General features: G+C 42.0%; 1 protein-coding gene across 1 annotated transcript; it reads left to right on the forward strand.

Annotated features, from left to right (window-relative positions):
* Positions 1–12,029: 12,029 nt before the first annotated feature.
* LOC144704354 (uncharacterized) lies at positions 12,030–18,210 on the forward strand. Its single transcript, XM_078576764.1, has 9 exons — positions 12,030–12,413; positions 13,695–13,740; positions 13,834–13,897; positions 14,024–14,069; positions 14,240–14,338; positions 15,201–15,269; positions 15,347–15,593; positions 16,017–16,144; positions 16,301–18,210. Exons 1-9 carry the CDS (start codon positions 12,030–12,032, stop codon positions 18,008–18,010), a joined length of 2,793 nt encoding a protein of 930 aa, XP_078432890.1. The 3' UTR covers positions 18,011–18,210.
* Positions 18,211–24,468: the final 6,258 nt, after the last annotated feature.

Raw genomic sequence — 24,468 nt, forward strand, 5'->3', positions numbered from 1 at the left:
AACAGTTGATCCGCATTGATTTACAAACAAATTTAATCGATTTTTATAAATAATTCTAATCCACTCCAAAATCATTAAAAATAACTGACAACTTTATAGAGTTGCACGTCTCAACTCATCTGTTTCCTAGGTGTTAGAACACTATAAAGTCATTTGCATTCTGCATAAAAGATACCATATAACGACTCTCCCTCATTCAAGCACTTCATCGAATACATCATACTCATAGTTTTTTCAAAAAAAGTATATGAATTTTCTACTAAAGATCAACTTCTAACGATTCGATAAAAATTACCTTAATTCTGTAATATACATATAATGTCATAATAAAAATTTTGATTTATGAATAAAATCAGTAGGTGAAGTTCTCTTTATAAAAACATACAAGCTCACTCTTTCTATTAGCTATTTCTACAAACACGTAGTAGTGTTCTTTATTTTCCTTAATAGTGATTTTGATTTTATTCATTTCTTGCTAATTCTCATCACCCTAAATACCTCTTTACATTCTAATTAACCATCTTCAAAGATTTCTTTCACAATTTTTCCTATCTGGAATTCAAATATCAATAATCATAAAATTTCTTATGGCTATTACCATATTGGAAATCATTATCCCTACCTTTTAGCTCATTATGTAATTCTAACTCTAAGAGCCAATCATGAGGAAAATACCTTACTCTCTACTGTACATCTTTGAGTGATATTGAAAACTCTATGAATATTATTTGATAGAAGTGAATTGATAACAACTACATTAGCATACCTATTTGTGCTTTATCACCCCATAAAGTAAAATATATTCACCGATCCCCTGTGATCTTATGGGTGTGACCCTCTAGGCCCGCGTATCATTCTAGATAATAACTCTAGTGGTCAAATGACAATTATTGGCCAACCTTATGAATCGACCATATGAACATAAATATTAATTGAGGATCTATTTAATCCAATCACTAGGCTAAATTTCCAGCCCGTGGGGTGCCAAGCTACACCCCGTGCTTTAAAAGATACCAAGTAGTGTTTGAAATCTCTCATGCAACCTTTACTGTCATCGAATACCGCATATGTATAATCCTACATTTTTGGGAGACTTTTGAACAACTTATTGCATGGTTTATCATCAAACCCTAGTCCATCATTCGATTAGTACTGATGCATAATGGGGAGAATAAATTATCCAATGTTCATTGGAGAATTTCTTCTCCAATATCCTCAGAACCAGGGCCAGAGATTTGCTGCATCGTCTTCCTTGAGTCAATCTCCTCTTATACTGAGGGCAGATGATCTTGTCTTGACTACTCAATCATCTCAGTGAGCTTCTTACTATATCTAAGCTATGACTTGTTTTAATCCCATGATTAGAGGCTCATAAGTCATAGTCAAAACATAGTCGTCCACTCACAAGATGTCCTTGGTGTCTCACGTCAGTGGATTACTTATACAACCGTGACTTGAATCAACCTGATTGATGTTTAGGTTTAATACCATTGAGGGATTCGTACAAATGAATTCAATGAACTCTTTCTCCAAAGAGCACCCAATATCTGTCCTTAGTGTCGATGGATAGTTGATATGGACATCAAATTATCAAAAAGAATAACACTAACTGATCCTACTTATACAATATCATTGCACGTATTCATGAACTTCATTATGAGCATCAGACTGGAATAATAATGAACATAATATTTTATTCAATGAACTTTAATAAATGTGGTGTGATTTGGCTTGACTGTCAAATAATATCCATCAACATGGACCAATGAAATAATAGACCAATTTGAATTGTGATGAATGGAATTTGAAGACCAACAAAGCAATTTGCATTAATATAGTAACATCCATAAAGTTTTCGTCAAAAAAAATCCATTAATTTTGAATGCCAAGAAAGCATGTAAACCGTGTGACTGTTAATTTACTGAAAGAACATCAATATAGATCATGAAGTAGAATTTTTAGAGAATACAAGGTCTCATTTTAATTGACAAAGAAATGTCATGTCATGATTCAAAATGGTGAAAAAGGGGACAGAAGCTTTGGGAGATCTGAGAATTCTGTGATACACTTGCAACTAGATGCATGGATTGATGGAGAGAGTGAAATATGATGACTAAGAATGATTCAATTTAAAATCAAGATATCTGATGATCTTGGAGGAGTCTTGGGCTGAGATGCTGAGGCACGCTTCATCTCTATCTCTCTCCCCTCTATCCATTCATACCCTCTGATTCATAGATAGACCATCTATCCACATAAAAATCAGGTTAGAATTCATCCTACTATATAAGGCCATGAAATGAAGTGATTTTAAGATCCAAAAAGTTTTTATGGTGCCAATCATTGATAGAAGTTAGAAGATGAAAGACAAATGGCAGGGCTCTACAATGAGATAAATAACCTCCCTTGATCTTAGCATTATATAATGATGTCGTTCTTTTGAACATTCATCCATGTTGAGTCTACTTGTGCTTCTGCCGTCCTCTTCTTATCTAAATTCATCCATGTTGAGTCTACTTGTGCTTTTGCCATCCTCTTCTTTTCTACATTCATCCATTTATATACACATGTCCATTGATCCACATATACTTATCCACATGTATACATATCATCCATATCATCCATATCATCCATACATGTCACCCATCCATATCTAGTTTCCACATCATCTTCATTCACAATCCCCTTTATCCAGATTTATAAACATTTTTATATATGCTAATTATTGCATATATTTATCCTTTTCATCCTTCTCATTTCACCGTACTTCATTTTTTATAAAATATTTATTCTATGTTCCTTGTGGAGATGACCTTTGCTAATCACTATCTGTTCAAATTCTTTTATCAGCCAAGGTCCTATAATTTTTATATATTCACTCAAATATCAGTGACAGTTAGACCCCAACTTTTATTTCATTAATTTATTAGCAAAATATGCATATTATCCACATATAGGACCGATAACATGCATTTTTATTGCATTTATCATCATTTTGTACAATTGATTAAAATAATGGATGCTATCATTTACTTTAAACATATTTTCATATTCATGCCTTAAATAAATTTACTTATTTTATATTAAAATAAAAAAAGTTGATAAAAATTGATTAAATGAAGATGAAAATTACTCGAAAAATTTTCTCAAGTTGTATTTTCAAGATGTTAAGACATTAATAAATATTTTAGGGATTCACTTGATGAGTAAATGATTTTATTAAGCAAAAATATATAATTTAAAGGGTAATCTTAATGTACTGCACAATTTTGTGGTCTTATGAGGTTTCTAAAGCAAGCTATTGTGCTAGCTTGATGGGTTACATGTTTCCTTAGTGAGTGATCAGATTAGGAGTCACAGAAGCAGGCTGGGTGGGGGGTTGCAAAGAAAGTCTGATTCTGTGTCTTTATTCTTAGATGTGGGTGTACGTAGTTTGCATAGAGAGGATCATGTCAGACATCTTCCTTAAGGAACGTGAGAAATCCATGCCGTCTGTTTTTTATCAGTTGGCCAGGTTAATTTCCATATGCTTTTATGTTCCCTTACCTTTCCTTCTTCTCCAAATGGTAGACTATGTGTATACTGGACCATTTGAAAAATATACACCCCACAAAATCTTCTTCTTGTGGTTGTTCCAATTTTTTGATAAAGACTAATACAATGGATCCAAAATCATGTCAATCGAGAGAGTAATTATTAGGAAGAAAAGGGATTTCTTATTTTTTGACAAGAAATTAAATTCAAGGATTCGAGAAACTCTAACTTTAAATCAGGTTGTCCAATGGTCTCTCTTTGAATTATAATAAATTTTAATATGAACTCTTACTCCAAAGAACATCAGCTATCTCTCCTTAATATCTCCACACTAAGTGTTACAGAATCAAGAATTTTCATCATAAGGTTTTATTCTATCCAACTGTTTCAATATCCTTATCAAATTTCCTTTTAATATGAATATTTCAGATATATGTTTTAAAATTAGTGATCAGTGATTTCATATATTTTTTGCCTTTACAATAAGCATCACATATGAAAAAGAATATATATATTTGTATGTAACAACTATTGCGCAAGATGTGGAATGTGCTATTGGCTGACAAACATTGCAAATAATTTCATCAATTTGGCTCATAAGAAATATAAAGAATTTCATCAATTTTCAATTGCAACGAGCTGAACATCTAGTACTTAATCCCCATTTACATTTAATGGGCCAGATTCCATGATCTGTGGACTAGCATTTATTGTGGTTTTAGACCACATCTCTATTGAAATCCATTAATGCAAATAATAACTCACTTAAGAAATATTCCACTTAAATTTTTATAAATAAATATATATAATGTCATGGTACAAATCTTCAAGAAATGAGCCCCAGTAAAAAAAAAATGGTTCAGGTGATGACACCTGGAGAGTCTTGCTCTAGAGCAAGAATGAGCTTTTCAAAGAGAGAGATAGAGAAAGATAGATATTGATAGAGAGAGAGATAGAGAGAGAGAGAAAACAGACAGAGAGAGAGAGACATACAGACAGAGACAAAGAGACATAAGCATAGACAAAGAGAGACAAATGTAGAGAGATATATATAGAGAGATAGAGAGAGAATCTTGTCTTATAGTGATAGAAAGCTCTGTATAGGTAGAGTGAGAAAGTCTTGTCTTTGAGAGATAAAAAGCTCTATGAAGACAGATTGACGTAGGACGGCTACGGAATGGATGACTAAGGAATGGACGAATGGGTTGACGGGATAGACTACGGGTAGATGGACGACTAGGGATGGATCGGATACTGGAGGGATAAAACAGCCACAGAAATCACACGGTCGAATTCGGACTTTAAAACCGATGAAAATCTGGTGGTGCAGCTCCGACACTTATTGAGGGCAGGAGTACTGTCTTCCCCCACCGCGACGATGCCTAAGCACCGAAATCAATATCCGAATTCGCGTAGCGAAGAAACACTCGAGAAAGAGAGAGAAGAAGGGGAAATTCAAACCAAATCTAAGTCTGACAGCAGTGGAAACTTCTCGAGAAAATGCTGGACGGAGAGCACTTTTGACACCAAAGAGTTCAAGCGTACCTCGGCACCGTAGTACGTGAAGAGGATGCAGAAAATTCCGATCGTGACGAGGCTGGGCGAATCCGGGTGTTGAGAGGCCCACTGGACGAGAAAGATTCTGGGCGTTGAACAGCCCTGATATGATGGCGCAGCACCAGCCGCAACCCCGGATACGTCTTCGGAGACGTCACCGCTGCCCTCGACAGCACCAGCCGTTCGTGTTCAGCCCACTTGGCAAGCCAAGGCGATGGTACGCACACCCGGATTCAAATATCCCGGGCAACGGACACCTTATCATCGTTTCCATGTTCTCATTTTGTTCGTCGTTTTGGTCTTAGTCGTCACCGTTCGTCATGCTCACATGTAAGGCGAGAGGATAATCCTGTCAGGATCTCCTCTCCCTTCCCTTTCGTTCAGTCTCTTCTTCCTTGTTGTTCCACTCCCTTGGTCCTAGGTCATAGGATTTCCTTTTATTATGTCCTTGGGTTTTTTTTGGTCTAAGCATGTCACCCCACTTCCCCCTATATAAGGGAAGAGGGTTGCCCTAAACATTCGGACTCTCGATGAATTTTGAAAGAAGCCAAGTTTTTTTTCTCCGATGAAGAATTAGGTTACGACCTGGAGAGGGAAGAGGGAGAAAGAAGAAGCAGGAAGGAGAGGAGAGAAGGGAGAAGGAAGGACAACCAGGAGGCCGCCGCCGCCGCCATCAGCATTGCCGGTTGCACCTCGGCCGCCATCCACTCAGCCAGCTACTCGTCCACCGGCCTCCCGCGATTCGGCCGTCGCCGGTTGCACCTCGGGCCGCCGTCCCCTCGGCCAGTTCCTCGCCCGCCGGCCGCCCGCGATCCCGCCGCTGCCGGTTGCATCTCGAGCCCGCCGTCTACTCGGTCGATATCCCGCCCGATGGTCATCCGTGCCCTCGTCACTGCCGGTTGCACTGAACCGGTTGCACCCTCCGCGATTGCACCGAGACGGGCCCGCGATCTGCCGCGACCGGGCCGTGAGGTCTCTCCTAATCGCCTGGTACTACTGCTCCATCAGCGCTCGTCTCCCGCACGTTCCTCGCCGCTGTTCGCCGCCGCGAGGCCCTGCTACTGCCGTGGCCGCTAGCGTCGATCCCCTCCTCGCCGAGCAGACAATGTGCGGCCGCACCGTGACTCGCCGCGTCGCGCCGCTGACAGTCGCCCGCACAGAACGACAAGTCCGACTCGCCCGTCTTCCGACCTGCCAGCCTACTTACTGCTACGTTGCACCGGTCACCGATGGTCCGCGACACCGTTGCACCACGACCGCGCCGGGCACGCTCGCCCCTGGACCTAGTCGCGGGACCGCCCCGCCGCTTACCACGTTGTGCTACTGTCCCTACCGCCCCGACATATCGGAGCACCAGCGCCCGTTCGTAGCGCCCACGTCGCCGCCTGCAGCGCCCGTTATTCTGTGGAGTTCCGCCACCGCTGACCGTGGTTCGCCTGTGGCGCAGCGCCTGCGTACCCTGCGCCGTGCCGCCCACGCTGTGCCGCCCAAGCGCGCACCGTTGGGCGACGCCTGCGTGCCGCTGCCATTGCGCTGTCATCCCACCAACGCCGAGCCGCGACTGTCCTGCGCCATCCCACCGCCGTGCCCCGTCGCCAGGCGACCTCTTCTGAGCCCCAGGATCGAGAAGACGAAGCCCGGAACGCCCTGTTCTCGTCTCTTATTTTGTGCAGTGCCCTGTCGGTTGCCTCCTCCGCGCTCGGGTTAGACGTAGATGAGTGTGAAAGGACGAGTGAAGAATACGTATACTTGAGTGTCTTGCCTGGTTTGGTACGAGTCGGATCCGCCCGTCCCATACGAGCACCCTCTGGTGGGAGAAATCCCGTTCGGCGCCGTAACAACCTCGTCCGTCCGGACAAGGGTCAGGAGGTCTACCCCCATCTCCAGGTGACTTCGTCAAGTCCCGGACGTCGGCATCCCTACTGCTGGTCGGCAACTACACGAACGACATCCCTACCCTGAGCATTCCATCGTAGGTTGTCCCCGTAGGACTCCCCTGTGCACGACGACTTCCGCTGAGGAGACGTCGCCCACTGACACCTTCGACACCGAGTACAACCCCCTCAGTGACGGTTGGACTTCGTCCCCGATGTTGTCCTGCATCATGGTAGAGAGTAGATGTCATTGTCGCAGAGTAAGGCGTAGGCTAATACCCGCGCGCGCGAAGTGCGCATAGGGTGCTCGGAGCAGTGCGCGCGGAGCACAGGCGTGCGCGCAGAGTGCGCGGAGGGCGTGCATGCGGCTCAAAGCGTCGGATGGCGTCGACGGCGACCGGCGCCGCCGGTGTTGAAGTCTTGCGGGGCGGCCTTTGGATGGCCCCAAGCGGATGGCCTGGGGAAGGCCTTGGCGGCCATGGCAGAGGCGGCCTGGGCGGCCCTGGTTGGGGCAGCCTGGGCGCCCTTTGGGCGGCCCCAAGCAGGCGGCCTGGGGGCGGCCTTGGCGGCCCTGGCAGGGGCGGCTGGGCGGCTCTGGTTGGGGCGGCCTGGGTGGCCCTGGTTGGGGCGGCCTGGGGGCGGCCTTGGCCGCTCTAGCAGGGGCGGCCTGGACATCTCTGGTTGGGGCGGCCTGGGCAGCCCTAGTTGGGGCGGCCTGGGCAGCCCTAGTTGGGGCGGCCTGGGCAGCCCTAGTTGGGGCGGCCTGGGCGGCCCTGGTTGGGGCGGCCTGGGCGGCCCTGGTTGGGGCGGCCTGGGCGGCCTTTGGGCGGCCCCAAGTGGGCGGCTTGGGGGCGGCCTGGGCGGCCCTGGCTGGGGCGGCCCTGGTTGGGCGGCTTGGGCGGCCCTGGTTGGGGTGGCCTGGGCGGCCTTTTGGGCGGCGAGAGAGAGAGAGAGGGAAAGAGAGAGAGAGAGAGTAAGAGAGAGAGAGGATGGAAGGAGGAGAAGAGGCAGATCGGCGACACAACGGCGGCGACGGCTAGGGTTAGGAGGGATAGAGGAGGCTGGGCAGTCCTCCAAGAAGAGTTAAACAAAACTCAATTCTTGAAATTATGACTGCCTGATGTTTCTTGAAAACAATGGCCTATATATAGGCCTTGGAGGAAAGAGAAAATGACGATAAATTAGAGACGAGAAATTAAAGACGTGCGCCGTGTCACGCCAAAGGGCAGTTGTGGTTCGTTTCTCGAAGATGGCTCATTTATAGAGAGATAGAGAGAGAATCTTGTCTTTTAGTGATAGAAAGCTCTGTATAGGTAGAGTGAGAAAGTCTTGTCTTTGAGAGATAAAAAGCTCTATGAAGACAGATTCTCTCTCTATCTCTCTATATATATGTCTCTACATTTGTCTCTATAAGACCAGATTCTCTCTCTATTCTCTATATATCTCTCTATATTTAGAGACAAATGTAGAGAGATATATATAGAGAGATAGAGAGAGAATATGATCTTATAGAGCTTTTTATCTCTCAAAGACAAGACTTTCTCACTCTACCTATACAGGTGGAGAAATTCTCAAAGATAAATAGAGAGATAGAGATAAACATAGACAGATAGATAGAGAGAGTCTTGTCTTTGATAAATAAAGAGCTCTGTGGAGACATATGGAAAACTTCTCAAAGATAGATAAAGAGATTGAAAGGTATATATACAGACATATAATACATCTATATATATTGAATAGTGTGGTCTTTGAAAAATAAAGAGCTATGTGGAGACAGATAAACTTTCAGAGAAAGGGAGATAAGGAGAAATACTCTGGTCTTAGAGAAATAAATAAATCTCTAGAAATAGAGAACTTCTTAAAGTTAGATAAATATACATAGAAAAAGTATATATAGACATAGGAGAGAAAAAGAGTGGCCTAAGAGACATGAACAGCTATCTGGAGACATATGGAGAACTTGTAATAGATATATATATATATATACATAGAGAGAGAGTAGAGAGAATATATAGAGAAAATGGTATACATATAGACAGATATAGAGAGATAGAGAGAGAAAAAAGAGTCTGGCCCGAGTGACGAAAAAAGCTCTATGGAAACAGATGGAGAACTTCCGAGGGATAGATAGATCTACAGATAGACATAAATACAGAAAGAATTGATAGATAAATAGAGAGAGAAGGGTATATATATATGGAGAGATGGAGAGAGAAGGGTATACACACAGAGAGATATAGAGAGACGGAGAAAAAGAGTACGGCCTTAGAGACATAAACAGCTTTGTGGATACTGATGGAGAACTTCTCACATAGATAAAGAGTAGATAGAGATTGAGAGAGAAGGGTATACATTTAGAGAGATAGAGAGAAAGAGTAGAGAGCTAAAGAGACATAGATAGAAAAAGAGTCTGGCCTGTGGCACATAAACAGCTATGTGGAGACAGATGGAAAACTTCCTAGGGATAGATATTTAGAGACACATATATGGAGAAATGTTAGAGAGATATACAGAGAAAATGGTATACATGTGGAGAGAGACAGATAGAGAGATTAGAGAGAGAGGTAGAGTGAGAGAAAAAGAGTCTGGCCTGAGAGACAAATGGAGAACTTCCTAGGGATAGACAAATATAGAAAGATATGCACAGAGAAATGTTAGAGAGAGACATAGAAAAAAGGGTATAATATAAAGAGACATAAAAGAGAAATGTTAGAGAGAGATAGAGAGAGAAGGGTGTAATATAAAGAGACATTTATAGAGGATTATTAGAGAGAGATAGAGAGAGAAGGGTATAATATAAAGATACATACATATCTGGAGTAATGTTGGAGAGAGATAGAGAGAAGGGTATAATACATACAGAGACTGATAGAGAGTAGAGAGAGAAAAAGAGTCTGGCCTGAGAGATAAACAGCTCTTTGGAGACAGATAGAGAACATCCCGAGGATAGACATATAGAGAGAAACATATTTAGAGAAATGTTAGAGAGAGAAGGGTGCTATACAGAGTGGCATATGTAGAGGATTATTAGAGAGAGATAGAGAGAGAAGGGTGTAATGCAGAGAGGCATATATAGAGAAATGTTAGAGAGAGACAGAGAGAAAAGGGTATAATATAGAGATATATATGGAGAAATGTTAGATAGAGATAGAGAGAAGGGTATAATAAATACAGAGTGATATAGAGAAATGTTAGAGAGAGATAGAGAGAGAAGGGTATAGTATAGAGATACATATATGGAGTAATGTTAGAGAGAGATTGAGAGAGAAGGGTATAATATAGAGAGTCATATATAGAGAAATGTTAGAGAGAGATAGAGAGAGAAGGGTATAATAGAGAGACATTATAGAGAAATGTTAGAGAGAGATAGAGAGAGAAGGGTATATTGTAGAGAGACATATATGGAGTAATGATAGAGAAATATAGAGAGAGAAGGGTATATTATAGAGAGACATATATAGAGTAATGTTAGAGAAATATAGAGAGAGAAGGGTATATTATAGAGAGACATATATAGAGTAATGTTAGAGAAATATAGAGAGAGAAGGGTATAATATAGTTAGACACTGATAGAGAGGGTAGAGAGAGAGATAGAGAGAGAAAAATAGTCTGACCTGAGAGACAAAGAGCTCTGTGGAGACAGATGGAGAACTTCCCAAGGATAGACAGATATAGAGAAATGCTATAGAGAGATAAAGAGAAAAGGGTACACTATAGAGACATATATAGAGAAATGTTAGAGAGAGATAGAGAGAAGGGTATATAATAGAGAGACATATAAAGAGAAATGTTGGAGAGAGATGGAGAGAGAAGGGTATATTGTAGAGAGACATATATAGAGAAATGTTAGAGAGAGATAGAGAGAAGGCTGTAATATAAAGAGACATATATGGAGTAATGATAGAGAAATATAGAGAGAGAAGGGTATATTATAGAGAGACATATATAGAGTAATGTTAGAGAAATATAGAGAGAGAAGGGTATATTATAGAGAGACATATATAGAGTAATGTTAGAGAAATATAGAGAGAGAAGGGTATAATATAGTTAGACACTGATAGAGAGGGTAGAGAGAGAGAGATAGAGAGAGAAAAATAGTCTGACCTGAGAGACAAAGAGCTCTGTGGAGACAGATGGAGAACTTCCCAAGGATAGACAGATATAGAGAAATGCTATAGAGAGATAAAAAGAAAAGGGTACACTATAGAGACATATATAGAGAAATGTTAGAGAGAGATAGAGAGAAGGGTATATAATAGAGAGACATATAAAGAGAAATGTTGGAGAGAGATAGAGAGAGAAGGGTATATTGTAGAGAGACATATATAGAGAAATGTTAGAGAGAGATAGAGAGAAGGCTGTAATATAAAGAGACATATATGGAGTAATGATAGAGAAATATAGAGAGAGAAGGGTATATTATAGAGAGACATATATAGAGTAATGTTAGAGAAATATAGAGAGAGAAGGGTATATTATAGAGAGACATATATAGAGTAATGTTAGAGAAATATAGAGAGAGAAGGGTATAATATAGTTAGACACTGATAGAGAGGGTAGAGAGAGAGATAGAGAGAGAAAAATAGTCTGACCTGAGAGACAAAGAGCTCTGTGGAGACAGATGGAGAACTTCCCAAGGATAGACAGATATAGAGAAATGCTATAGAGAGATAAAAAGAAAAGGGTACACTATAGAGACATATATAGAGAAATGTTAGAGAGAGATAGAGAGAAGGGTATATAATAGAGAGACATATAAAGAGAAATGTTGGAGAGAGATAGAGAGAGAAGGGTATATTGTAGAGAGACATATATAGAGAAATGTTAGAGAGAGATAGAGAGAAGGCTGTAATATAAAAAGACATATATGGAGTAATGTTAGAGAGAGATAGAGAGAGAAGGGTATAATATAGTCAGACACTGATAGAGAGGGTAGAGAGAGAGATAGAGAGAGAAACAGAGTCTGGCCTGAGAAACAAACAACTCTGTGGAGACAGATGGAGAACTTCCCAAGGATAGACATATATATAGAGAGAGAGTAGAGAGAGAGTAGAGAGAGAAGGAATGGGAGGGGAGCAGCAAGGAGGGGGGAAGAAGAGGGGGAGGCCAAGAAAGACGTTCAACGAGGGTTCAGAAACGAGCAAAGCCGCGAGCAATTCGCCGTCGGCGGTGCGGCGGAGCCGCCGCCAGCGCCGGCCGCGGCGCGCGCGCGATTTCGCCGACTACGGCGACGACGACGACGATTTCTTCTGGTGGGAGTCGTCATCGGACGATGAAGCGGGCGCCAAGAAGAAGGCCGACGACGGCGCCGTGGCGAGCGATGACGGCGTGCCGAGGAAGTTCAGGCTTCTCAAGAAGCTCCCCTCGCATGCTAAGCGGAAGGTAGAATGCGGCGGGGATTATCCGTCGGATGGATCTTGCGGCAGCGGTGAGGAGGAGGGAGACGAGGTTGGTGTTGTTCTAGGCTTTGTTTTTTTGTGGATTTGCGTTTTTTGGCTGTGGAAAACGTGCAATTCTTTTTTAAAACTTGTGCTTTGTTATTTCAGTGGGTTGCAAGTGATTGAAGTTTTTTTTACTTGTTTCATGCATGATTCTTATTCAGGATGATCATCTTGGAGTGTGTTTTCTTGGTTTAACTTGTGTTTTCTACTCTTTGATTATAGTTGATTTGCCTGCTTGTGGTGTTTTATATCTGTGGAAAACATGGATTTTTTTTTTAAACTTGTTCTTTGTTATATTGGTGGGTTACAAGTGATTGAAGTTGTTTTTACTTCTTTCATGCATGATTCTTATTCAAGATGATCATCTTGGAGTGTTTCCAGGTTTCACTTGTGTTGTTCTACGCTTTGTTTTTCTGTGGATTTGCGTTCTTTGGCTATGGAAAACATGGAATTTTTTTTAAAACTTGTTCTTTGTTATTTCAGTGGGTTACAAGTGATTGAAGGCTTTTTTTATTCTTTCATGCATGATTCTTATTCAAGATGATCATCTTGGAGTGTTTCCAGGTTTCACTTGTGTTGTTCTACGCTTTGTTTTTCTGTGGATTTGCGTTCTTGTCTTGTTTTATATCTGTGGAAAACATGGAATTTTTTTAAAATCTTTTTCTTTGTTATATCAGTGGGTTACAAGTGATTGAAGTTTTTTTTACTTCTTTCATGCTTGATTCTTATTCAAGATGATCATCTTGGAGTGTTTCCAGGTTTCACTTGTGTGGATTTGCGTTCTTTGGCTATGGAAAACATGCAATTTTTTTTAAACTTGTTCTTTTTTATTTCATTGGGTTACTAGTGATTGAGGTTTTTTCGCTTCTTCCATGCATGATGCTTATTCAGTTTGCTCATCTTGGAGTTTGTTTCTTGGTATAACTTGTGGTTTATATTACAAACTTAGCCTTTATAGTGGCTATGCCCGCTATCCCTGTTCTGTATTGATGGAAGACGGTCAATCTTGCTATCAGTAAATGCTGAAATTTAAACACAAGTAATTAAAGTTGTTACTTCATGCATGAGGCTGATTCAACTGTCATGGCGTGGCGTTTAGCTGATCAGAAGTGTGTTTTGCAAAGTTAGACTTTACAAGCCTAGAAATATCTCAGAAGTTGAAACTGTTGTTTCTCATTGTTTTTGACTGATCTCCTCATTCCGAACGTTCAAACATCTTAAGCTCCTCACTAAGCTTGAAGAACAAAGATAAAGATTCAGTTGCCAACTAATGATTTCATATTTTCAGGTCGGTGGCAGCCATTCTGCGCAGGAGCGGGAGTCACTTGCTTCAGGTCTTTCCATATCTCTACCTTCGCCTTCTTTTTGATCTGATTCAATGAATTTCTTCTTTTTTTTCAATAAAGGACTTCTTTTCTGGGTTTCAGGACCGGGCTTCACTCCTCTGCCTGACAAGAAAATATTGCAAGCTGTTCTTGATAAGTTACAAAAGTGAGCAGGCTTTGTGAAAATAATTGTGTTATTTCTATTTTTCTACTTTAATGCAATGGGGAAGACTTCAATCCAGCGTTGAATTTTATTTTTCCTTAGATGACAAATCTGTTTTATGTCCTGCAGGAAGGACATCTATGGAGTCTACGCAGAACCAGTTGACCCTGAAGAGGTTTGCTTTTTCTTGGGATAGCATCAAATTGTAGTTTTAAATGTGACATCTTTAAAAAAAAGTAATTCCAAATGTGAAATTTTTAGGTCCAGCTCATTCCAGATTTTTTAACGTTTGAAATTATAAAATATAAAAGCTTACTATTCAAGCTTCCATGGCCTTTTTTGCAGCTCCCGGATTATCATGAAATCATAAGCAATCCAATGGATTTTGAGACAATAAGGACAAAGCTGGCTGATGGCGCCTACTGTAATCTTGAAAACTTTGAGGTCAGATCAGGGATTAGGATATGACGTTTCTTTTTATTTCTTGTTTCTTAACATTTTGCAAAGGATAAAAGCTTTCTTATTTATCACCGTTGTTGTCATTTGTTTAAGCCAATCAAGGATGAAGATGCGGATGGTGAAATTTGTGGATGAAGGTGATGATGACGAATTTGTCAATCATTGGCAGAAAGGGCGAAGTCATCATAGTAGTGTTCAAGCATCAAGGAAGACGGTGAAGAGCAGAGGATATTGAGTCATCATTGTCATCCAACCATCTGAGGAATTCATCATCATCGTCATCATTGTCCAATCATCATTGATGGATGGATATGGCGAAGATGATGACTAAATGTAGGGATGGCATTGATGATGACTGATCATCGTCCTTCTATCAGATACAAATTGGCCACCGCAATTTTCATCCATTCAAATCAAACATAGATGGCGATGATTACAAAATTTGTAGATGATAGCAACGATGACATCTACGGGCAGAAGAGGGGAAAATTTTTAGAGTAGGGTTCAAGCATCAACGAAGATGAGGATGATTGGACAAGGAATCATCGTAATCATGCAACCATTAGTGATTTCATTATCATCATCATCACCTTTGATGGCAAAATGTGGGGATGGAAATGATTGTGATGAATTCGTCATGGCCCACCAACCCCACTTAAAATGTCAGAATCTCAAGCCAGGCGTTTGAATATGTTGAATCACTTGTTGCATAAACGCCAGATTTTATCGTTGTGTGCATAAACAATTTGTCTCATTTTTTTACTGATACTAAATTTTTAAAAATTGTGTCTCACATTATTTCTTTGTAATCTTGATCACTGCGCATTCTTTTATCATTTCCTTTCAGAGTGACGTGTTCCTCCTCTGCAGCAACGCTATGCAATACAACTCTCCTGACACAATTTATTTCAAGCAGGTTAGATTTGATTTTGATCGCATATATTAGGTGTCAGCCATTATTATGCCCTTGACACCTCATTTTTTTTAGAGAAGGCACACTCCATTCAAGAGCTGGCGAAAAAGAAATTCCAAAGATTAAGGTTGGCAAGGGAAGAACTTTCTAAGTCTGAAGCCAAGAATCAAAAGTTGACTGTTGCGGCTCCTCCTTCAAATGGTGATGTTAGTAGTGGGACTAGCGTTCTTCCAGCGAATGCATTTCAGCAGCCAGCCAACTCTAGTGGAAATCTGGATGTCAGCTTGACAAATGATGAAAAATCCGCAAAAGGGGAGGATAATTCTGGTATAGTACATATTTTGAGTTTCTAATTTGACTTCTTAGGTTTTTGATAATTTAATCATTTTTTCTCCATAAATAATCATCCGGTCACCTATCTCATGGTTCAACTCTATGATATGCTTGATTATAGTTTGGGTTTTTGGCTTTTCTTTGTTGTGAATTATGGCTTTATTTTTTTGACACTCCGTAATATAGAAGCTTGCTGGTATTTCTTTGAAGAAAATCTGATGAAATGGATTCGTTGGCGTCTTAGCCTTTCTTTTATGTCATTCATCCATACAAGTTACTCAGTCGGAAAGAAAACCAGTATTTGAAATATTTTAAGGCTGCTACGTATTTTTAGTTTCTTTTCCGTTAGTTGATATTTTTGTTTTAAATTTAATCAGGAAATTATCTACTTTTACAAAACGTCTTCATAAGTTTCAGTGAAGAACCCGTACAAGGCTGAGGGGAAACCTGAGGCACTCTATGAAGACCGCCGGTCCACCTACAATCATCCCATTGACCACCTTCCTCTTTCCTTATGGGACGACGAGCAGAGGCATCTGCTTCCAGTAAGTAGTTCTATAGTTTTTCCTTGAAAAAATATATTTCTCATTCCTCGTTCACAAAAAAATAATTTTTCTGAACAAATGGATGATGTGGTCGTATAGCTTGTAAATGTATGATTATTTTAATCTCATTCGTACTTTTTTTTTTCACATGCTTAGCTGGGGCTTGGAGGAGACCAGTACCCCTATGCCAGAAGCCTAGCACGGTTTGCCGGTCCACTTGGACCCGCTGCCTGGAGAATTGCATCCCAGAAAATCAAGCAAGCACTGCCCCCGGGAGTGAGCTTTGGGCGGGGTTGGGTCGGTGAATACGAGGCGCCACATCAAGGACCATATTTACTCAACTTGGCAGAGAACAAGGGAGATAACGTCAGCCCTTGGAAGTCAACCAAGGGTCTGGGCTTTAACCTGGGATCATCCATTGAACAGCCAAAGTCAACGATTCGATATTCTGGGGTCAACCATGTGGCTTACTCTGGAGGCAACCCGAGCCACGTGGCATTGACCAATCGTTCCAGTGGTCAAAGTCAACCTGAGGGGATCTTGAGGGCGGGTTCTCAGTTGAGCAGTGCAGGATTTGGTCAACATTTTTCTGGTGGGGCCACAGGTCAAACCTCTGCTGACGTCAGATTAGGTGAACCTATTGGCAGAAGTGTAAACCAAAGCTCCAGTTTTGAAGGAAAGACTCTAGTCGGTCAAAGTCAAGATGGGTTTGGTCAAACTCTGGCTGATGCCAGATTCGGTCAACATTTTGCCTTGAATGGTGACGAAAGCACCCACTTTGATGCCAGAGCTGTTTCTGATCGAAGATATGACCAAAATCTTGATGGGTTTTCTCGAATTGGTCAAACTTTTACCATAAGTGGCAATCAAATCTCCCAGTTTGAACAGAAGGCTGCTGTTGATGGAAGATCCAGTCAGAGCCTAGGTGGGTTTGGTCAAAATCCTGCTGCTGTCAGATTAGGTCAACCTCTTGCCCTGAGATGCAACCAAAATTTGCGTATTGATGACAGGGCTGCTCTAGACGGATTTGGTCAAACTCCTGCTGATGTCAGATTCAATCCGTCTTTTGCTCTAGGTGGGAGCCAAAGCTCTCCTTTCGAAAGCAGGGCAGTCACTGGCGGAAGAACTGGTCAAAGTCTTGATGTGTTTGGTCAAAGTCCTGCCGACATCAGATTCGGTCAACCTTTTTCCATAAGAGGCGGCCAACTCTCCCATTTCGAACAGAAGGCTGTTGCCGATGGCAGATCCGGTCAGAGTCTTGATGGTTTCGGTCAAACCCCAGCTGACATCAGATTCAGTCAGTCGGTTGCCTCAAGAGCAAGCCAAGGCTCCCATTTAGACTGCAGAGCACTTTATGATGGAAGATCTGCTCAAGTTATTGATGGGTTCAACCAAAGCTCTCATTTTGGCCAAAATCTTGGCAGAAATGTCAACCCAGTCTCGTATTTTGGCTCTGGTATTTTGGGAGATGGAAGAATTGGTCAAACCTTCTCTCCAAGACTGAGAAGCAGTCCTATCGACGCGATAACCACTGCTGCCCCAACCCGTATCTCAATCGGTAGATATGCCCCTGGGCAGCTGCCTCTGTCGTCATCGTTGCTTCGCCCCGGGTTGGAGACTTCATCGAGCAGCCATGACCAAGACAGTGGGGCCCGTGAATCTCAAGCCCAGTTCCAAAACAGTAATCATCTCCCTGGCTTTCCTCAGGTAAACCTTGCTGCTGTTCCTCGACAAGCCTGCTGGCGAGGCCTGTCCCCTCATGGGAATGAGGCCTGTCCCCTCAACGTCGGTTTCGGAGCCCCCCGATTGGCCCCTCAGCAGCCAGTTGCTGACCCTCCTCAGCCTGACTTGGCTCTGCAGCTCTGAGATGGAATTAAATGGAGTTTGACCTGAACCATGTCCCAGTGATGATGAGATGTCTGCATTATTATGGTCATAAACTTTAGGCAGGGCATAGTTTTGGGTCAATTTATATTCGTCTCATGTTGCATGATTGTCCTTTCTTTGGACGAGTGGGTCAAAAGAAGTTTGTGGGATGAGGGTTCTCCTTTTGGGGCCCAATCTTGCGTGCTGAGTGTTACCGGGCTGGCCCAATTTTTGTTTAGGAAGCCCAGGATTTTGTCTAGGGTTCTCAAGTTTGGGCTTGATCAGGGCAAATGTATAATTCTGAAATTGTTAAGGTTTATATGACATCTTACCTGGATTACAACCTGTGGTCGGACCAATTATAAGGTTTTAATTGAAAGAGGTGGCCAGACCAATTTTCATAAATGGTAAGCATATAAAAGGTATAACTCTGATATTACAACAAAACATGGGAACTTAGAAAGATATGACAAGCACATTTTTAATTAACCGACTCTCTGGGGCATGGAAAAACCTGTAAATTGGTGTATTTCCTAAATATGATAGTCCATGGTTGTAATGACAGATTAACCATCTAAAAGCTAGATGACTCCTGTTAATGAACAAAATGCAAACATTATTAAATAAATATTCATCTTCAACATTCAAGAGGTACTATTCCCAAGTATGTGGTTATCAGCACATCCAGACTATGACAACGTGTGATAATGATAGACTAGGGAACAACACCTCTCAGACGTGACATGATGGACAACAATGGTGATGGATGAAACTGTCACATATAATTCATCGCATCTCCTGTCTTGTCACACATCCTTAGGCTTTTGATGAAATCCGTTACAGTTGCGTCACATGTCATGGGCCCTCAGGTTCAGTCCTGGTCCCATCACTGGATGGTGTCTCCTTCACAAGTGACATAAGGTTACTTACATGAACAAACTATTTTTTTTGATGTCTCTCTTTCTTGGCCTCACTTTCTCTCTCTCTCTCCCTCCCTCCCTCCCTCCCTCCCTCTTCTTTCTCTCTCTCTCTCTCTCTCTCTCTCTCGTATCATTTAAAAAACTGTCACCAGCATTATCTGTGACAGCTGTCCTATCTCGCCCCTTGTTTGAGACACTCTGTCACCATTACATCATCCATCAACAACATTCCTTCACGTCATCTATCACCGTTATGACCTTCTAAAATGTTATCGGGCACCATCACATCATCCGCCACAACTCCATCACTGTGGTAAATCATTTGAATATGACCTTTGCCATTCCTTATGATAGACAGATGATGAAATCAAGACAAATAAATCCGCATCCACATGTGTTTGTCATCGTCTTCTGCATAAGACAATGGCTTCAGCGAACGATGGGCAAATAATGATTGCTGATCCCTACTTGAAAACAAACACCACACAATTTTTAGGGACAATGGTAAATAAGAAGATAAAAGGCAGAAAAAATAAATAATGATATTTGTAAAAGGGAAACAATACTTTTACTCTAGGACATTATAAATTTTTCTTAAACCAACAAGTTTTTGGAAATGGATACTAGGGTGCTACCATTCCAAATAGGGATCCAAAACTAGGCATTTTACATTAATGGTGTATGATTTTTACAAGCTTTGTTCATTATTAAACATTCTGTATTTGGCATTCGATATCCATTATCTGATACCAATAACATATAACTGAAAATTTTCTATAGATCATCCATCATGGGTCCATTACCCATTGCTGTTTTGTGATTTAAGGGACTCGCACTTATGGAATGTAATCTGGGGTTTTCATATTACTAATGACAGATAGCATTGTACCCCAAATAGAGAAGGATTTGGCTTTTGAGGAATTACTAGTAGAGCATACCTGTGACATGTTAGAGCTACATGAGATGAGCCAAACAGTCCTTGATAGTTAAATACTTTACAATCATCCAGGATTTCTCATACGAGTGTGAAATTTATCTTGCCAAAAATGCAACAAAGATCGTCCAAGTAAAGCGAGTAGCAGATAACAACACGAGCGTCTTCTGGTTTCACTTCAGATTTGTTCATCCTACATCACATGATGAGTTGAAGAGCAGCGCTAGTAAACAACACTATATAGAGGAGGTCATTGCTAATAAGAATTCATTGGGATTAATGCTCGTTGGACCTGTTGTGAGTGTGCTCTTAGTATGAGCTTTGTGGGAAGCATCGTGGGGAGTCTACGACAGAAATCCTTGTTGACGGAGGAACTTTGCATGGAATAAGAGGTGATTAATGTTTAGCGTATAACTTTGTAATGGATCAGATATCTGTAGGATAATAGGTTTTAACAATATTCCCATTATAGGTACGTGTAGTGATGACTAACAATGTACCGAATAACAAAAAAATGATGCCCATACTTGAGGAAGAGAGTAATTTCATCAGGATCACATAAATTTATTACAATGATTTAGAGGTGGAGGGGCCGAAGGTGGAAAACATGTTGCATAGACTCACTGACTCACTAGGCGACACAATGACTAAAGTGAGAATAGTAATTCTGACCATTCCATGAGTAACAAAACAACAAATATTTTATGCAAATCTCTATAGGACACATAAATTGAAGCCAAGATTACCTATACTTGATTGCTTGACATGGTGGAGTAGTTCTCGCAAGATGTTAGAAGAAGCTATTGCAAATCAAGATGTGATTGATGTAGGGGTTGGATTCTTTACAAATCAAGAATGAGAGCTGCTAAAGAAGTTTGCCTTCCTTTTGGGTCTGTTTTCCTAGACAACAGATAACATGATCTAATAGATAGAGTTAGTTATTGGAGGCATCCTCCTCTTGGTGTGGGCATTATCAATGAACATTGATGATGTCATGAGACATATCAGTTAATTGGCATTGTTCATTGACAGGAGATTGTTTCAAGATGAGCGACAATCATTAATAGTTGTGTGCATTGCCATGTAGATAAAACTGAACAACTATGAGAGATTGCTACAAAAATACGTGGTACATAACCCACTTTGTAAGGGGGAAATACTTGATGAGGTATCATACTCAAAGGCGATCTCCTACGTTAGAGGTATTCTCCCTACTACACCATAGGACAGATGCGACAGAAACATGTCACACTTGTTGGGTTGCAGTGCTTTACTTTAAAGGTTGAAATTTTTTTTCTATCTTATAGAAGCTGAAATTGATTCCAAATAGATCTCTAAAACAAATCAAAAATTGTGTACCTTGTGTGGGACTTGTTGTACTTGATGGAAATATATGTGGGCGCAAGCCAATCACACATTTGATATCTCGTTCCATGTTCATTACTAGAATTGACTCATTTTAGTGCATGGGTGATGCTTATAAAGAATTCCATGAATATACAATCAAACTTCGTGAATTATGATGATATCATAAAAAAAAGATAACTAGTCTTTAAGTATGTGTTCTAACTATTCGACGAATACTCGAGAAGTATATCGAAGTATTCGGATAGAATTACACTATATAGCCTCACTCATATGATGAGCATGGCCAGTCTTTTAGCCATTAGTGAGGAGACATTAGGGATAGATTGTGTGTGCTATTTAGTGGAAATATTTCATTGAATTGACCTGCATGAAACCTTGAATGTTATTATATAAAACTATAAATCAAGTTGATTCACGTCACAGTTGTAAGTGGTCCTTAAGACCTGAGACACCAAAGAAGTCTTGTGGATAGACAATCGTACTTTGACTATTACTTATGACTCTGTAATCATGGGGTTCTAAACGTTCTTAGTTTGGGGTGCATCGATAGGTTCATGAAGACAATTGAGTGGTCAAGATGAGATCGTCCACCCTTGGTATATGAGAAGATAACTCAAGGAAGATGATGCGATGAAGTCCTTTTTCCAAGGCAGTGAAATAAGTTCTCCGATGATCCTTAGACTTAGACACCAAAGACATATTATGGAATGACATTTGTATTTTGAATATGACCTACGAGTTGCTAATCATGGGATTCTAAATAGTTCTATTTAGGGTGCATCAAGAAGTTCATGAAGATGCGATGAATTACTTGGCCAAGGTAATGAAATATCGGAGAAGAGTTCTCTGATGATTTTTGAGTGCCACATTACTGACTCGAATGACTGATTAGGGTTTGCCAATTGACCGTTCCCTAAGCCATTCTAGGAGCATAAAGTGGATGAGAGACTATATATTCATGGTAAGGTAGTACAAAAAAGTTCCATGATTGAGTCAATAGACACTCCTTCGTATCTTCTAGAGTACGAGGTGTAGTTTGACACCTCATGTGTTGGAGATTTAACCTATTGATTGGGTTACATTGATCTAACATTAATTAATCTATATCATGATCTAGTCAATTGATTTGGAAGGCCAATAAAGGCTATTGGGCCACTAGAGTCATTAATTAGACTAATACATAGGCCTAGAGGGTCACACCCAAATAGTCTTTTGGACGTAAAAAATATATACTTATATTTTGGGATTTTTTAATGAAAAATATCCACTTAGTAGAAAAAGGGGAAGCCCTGAACAAAACTCACCAAGGATAGGATTTTTAGGGGCCTTCTCCTTCTTCTCTCTTCTCTCCATGGTTCCTTTCCATTTCTGATGCTGGCGTAGTGATGTCAACGGAGGTTGAATGGAGCACCCAATCGAGCAGCTCATGCGTGCAACCTCTTGATTCATCCACGCAATCCTTCGGACATTGAATCTCCTCTTTCACCTTATGTGCACATGTTGTATGCTCTCTAGAGCTTGAACATACCCCATTTAGAGGCTGAACGGGGCCTGCTCAAGGTGAAACGGGACCACGTTCAATCTGAACAAGGATAGTACAGCGGCAACGGCCCCCGCAGCTCAATGGCGGTGCAGACACAGCCAGAACCAACATAGGACACGATGGAGCTGGCCAACCTTTATGGGGCTAGCATTTGGGGGATTAGATTTGACCTTGTCTGCCAATAGTAGGGCTCGCGTTTGGGAGACCAGGTTAGATCTTATCCATTTTAAGCGAGCTAGTCCACATTCAGATGTGGGTCGAGTGGGGCCTATGACTGATGTGAGGTGGTGGATGACACCTAGGCGGACAACCCACATTGCAGGCTCCACTTAGGTGGACAACTTAGGGTGTCAGCCCCACCTAGGTGCACCGTCTCACGTGGCAAGTGCCACCTTGGTGGGTGTCTCACGGGGCCTATGCCACCTGAGTGCACCATCCCACGTGGCATGCTGATGTCGAACGTCGTCGGGGACATCGTCTGGTCGGCACCAAGTATGATGGCTCGGTACCGATAATAGATAGTGGTATCGAATGTCGACGGTGTCGTTGTTCAACGGATAAAACCCTAACAGGTCGATGTTACTACGATGCAATGAATGAATGTCCTACATGTACGTGCAGGCTCCAACTCGAGGAAGGTGCCAAGCTCCGAGCTTGGACGGGTTCGCTGGGTGATGGCGATGGTGGCCTCTCCAGCCTCTTCAGGGTGACGAGGACGTCTATGGCCGAATAGAATCAATCTGTAGGGCTCGCACGTAACGGACAGACTCGTCCGTACCAGTAAGATGCTCAAATGTATCGTAGTTCTCCGTTATTCCTCTCTCACCTACCTAACCAGAGCGTGATAGAGTCAAATCGAAATTATACTACAGGAGATAAGTAAACGAGCGACAGGAGAGGACGACGTTCCTTGTCGGTGGGTGATGTAACATGACGCGCCGGGATCGAAAAGCTCATGTTACACCACAAGGGGAGGAGGGATGATCAGTACAGCGACAGCACATGGCAGCCGCGTCGATAACTGTGACGGATTGAGCCTTGGCTACAGCTCGCAATAGGCGACAAAGACTAACGTCGGCGGTGTAGAGCAGCGACTGTATATTATGCAACGGCATGTACATTGCATCGGTGAACTAGAGGTGGCATGTCATCCGACGATTGTCTCCCTTGACACTTCTCTAGGAGACCGTAGCGGTGGGCATAGGATGGTGTAAAGGAGCAACAACATAGGGCGGCTGCATCTAGGTACTATCAGACATTGGCGACGACGATGTTTGGCGTCGCTTCTAGGGCTGTAAGTTAACTACTGGTAGACGAAGGTAGGCAATGCCGGCGACGGCGGCGGCGGTTCATCCTATGGAGGCATGTACTTCGCGACGGTGAGGTGGCGGCGGTGGGTCGTCTGGCGGTTGCTCTCCTCGAAACTACTCTAGGGAACACTAGGCGCGCGTGTGGCGCGTGTAAAAACGGCACCAGGCTCAGAGGCAAGCGCAGTGGTGAGGACGGTGACGGCGCAGCTAGGCGCGGTGATGGGCTCAGAGGGAAGCGTGTTATCAAGGACGATGGCGTAACTAAGCGCGGTGACGGGCTTAGAGGCAAGCGTAGTGTCGAGGACAGTGGCGACGCAGCTTGGCGCTGCGATGGGCTCGGAGGCGAGCGTGGTGCCACGGACGGCGATGGCACATGTAGATCG

The sequence above is a fragment of the Wolffia australiana genome, chromosome 6, assembly GCF_029677425.1.
Source record: "Wolffia australiana isolate 7733 chromosome 6, ASM2967742v1".
NCBI lineage: Eukaryota > Viridiplantae > Streptophyta > Magnoliopsida > Alismatales > Araceae > Wolffia > Wolffia australiana.

What these genes read in the sequence shown, in the direction of transcription:
- LOC144704354 (XM_078576764.1), top strand. Translation starts at nt 12,030, where the DNA reads ATGGGAGGGGAGCAGCAAGGAGGGGGGAAGAAGAGGGGGAGGCCAAGA. An exon ending in GTTCTTGATAAGTTACAAAA is followed by an intron (nt 13,898 to 14,023) that starts GTGAGCAGGCTT and finishes TATGTCCTGCAG; the next exon opens with GAAGGACATCTATGGAGTCT. An exon ending in AACCAGTTGACCCTGAAGAG is followed by an intron (nt 14,070 to 14,239) that starts GTTTGCTTTTTC and finishes CCTTTTTTGCAG; the next exon opens with CTCCCGGATTATCATGAAAT.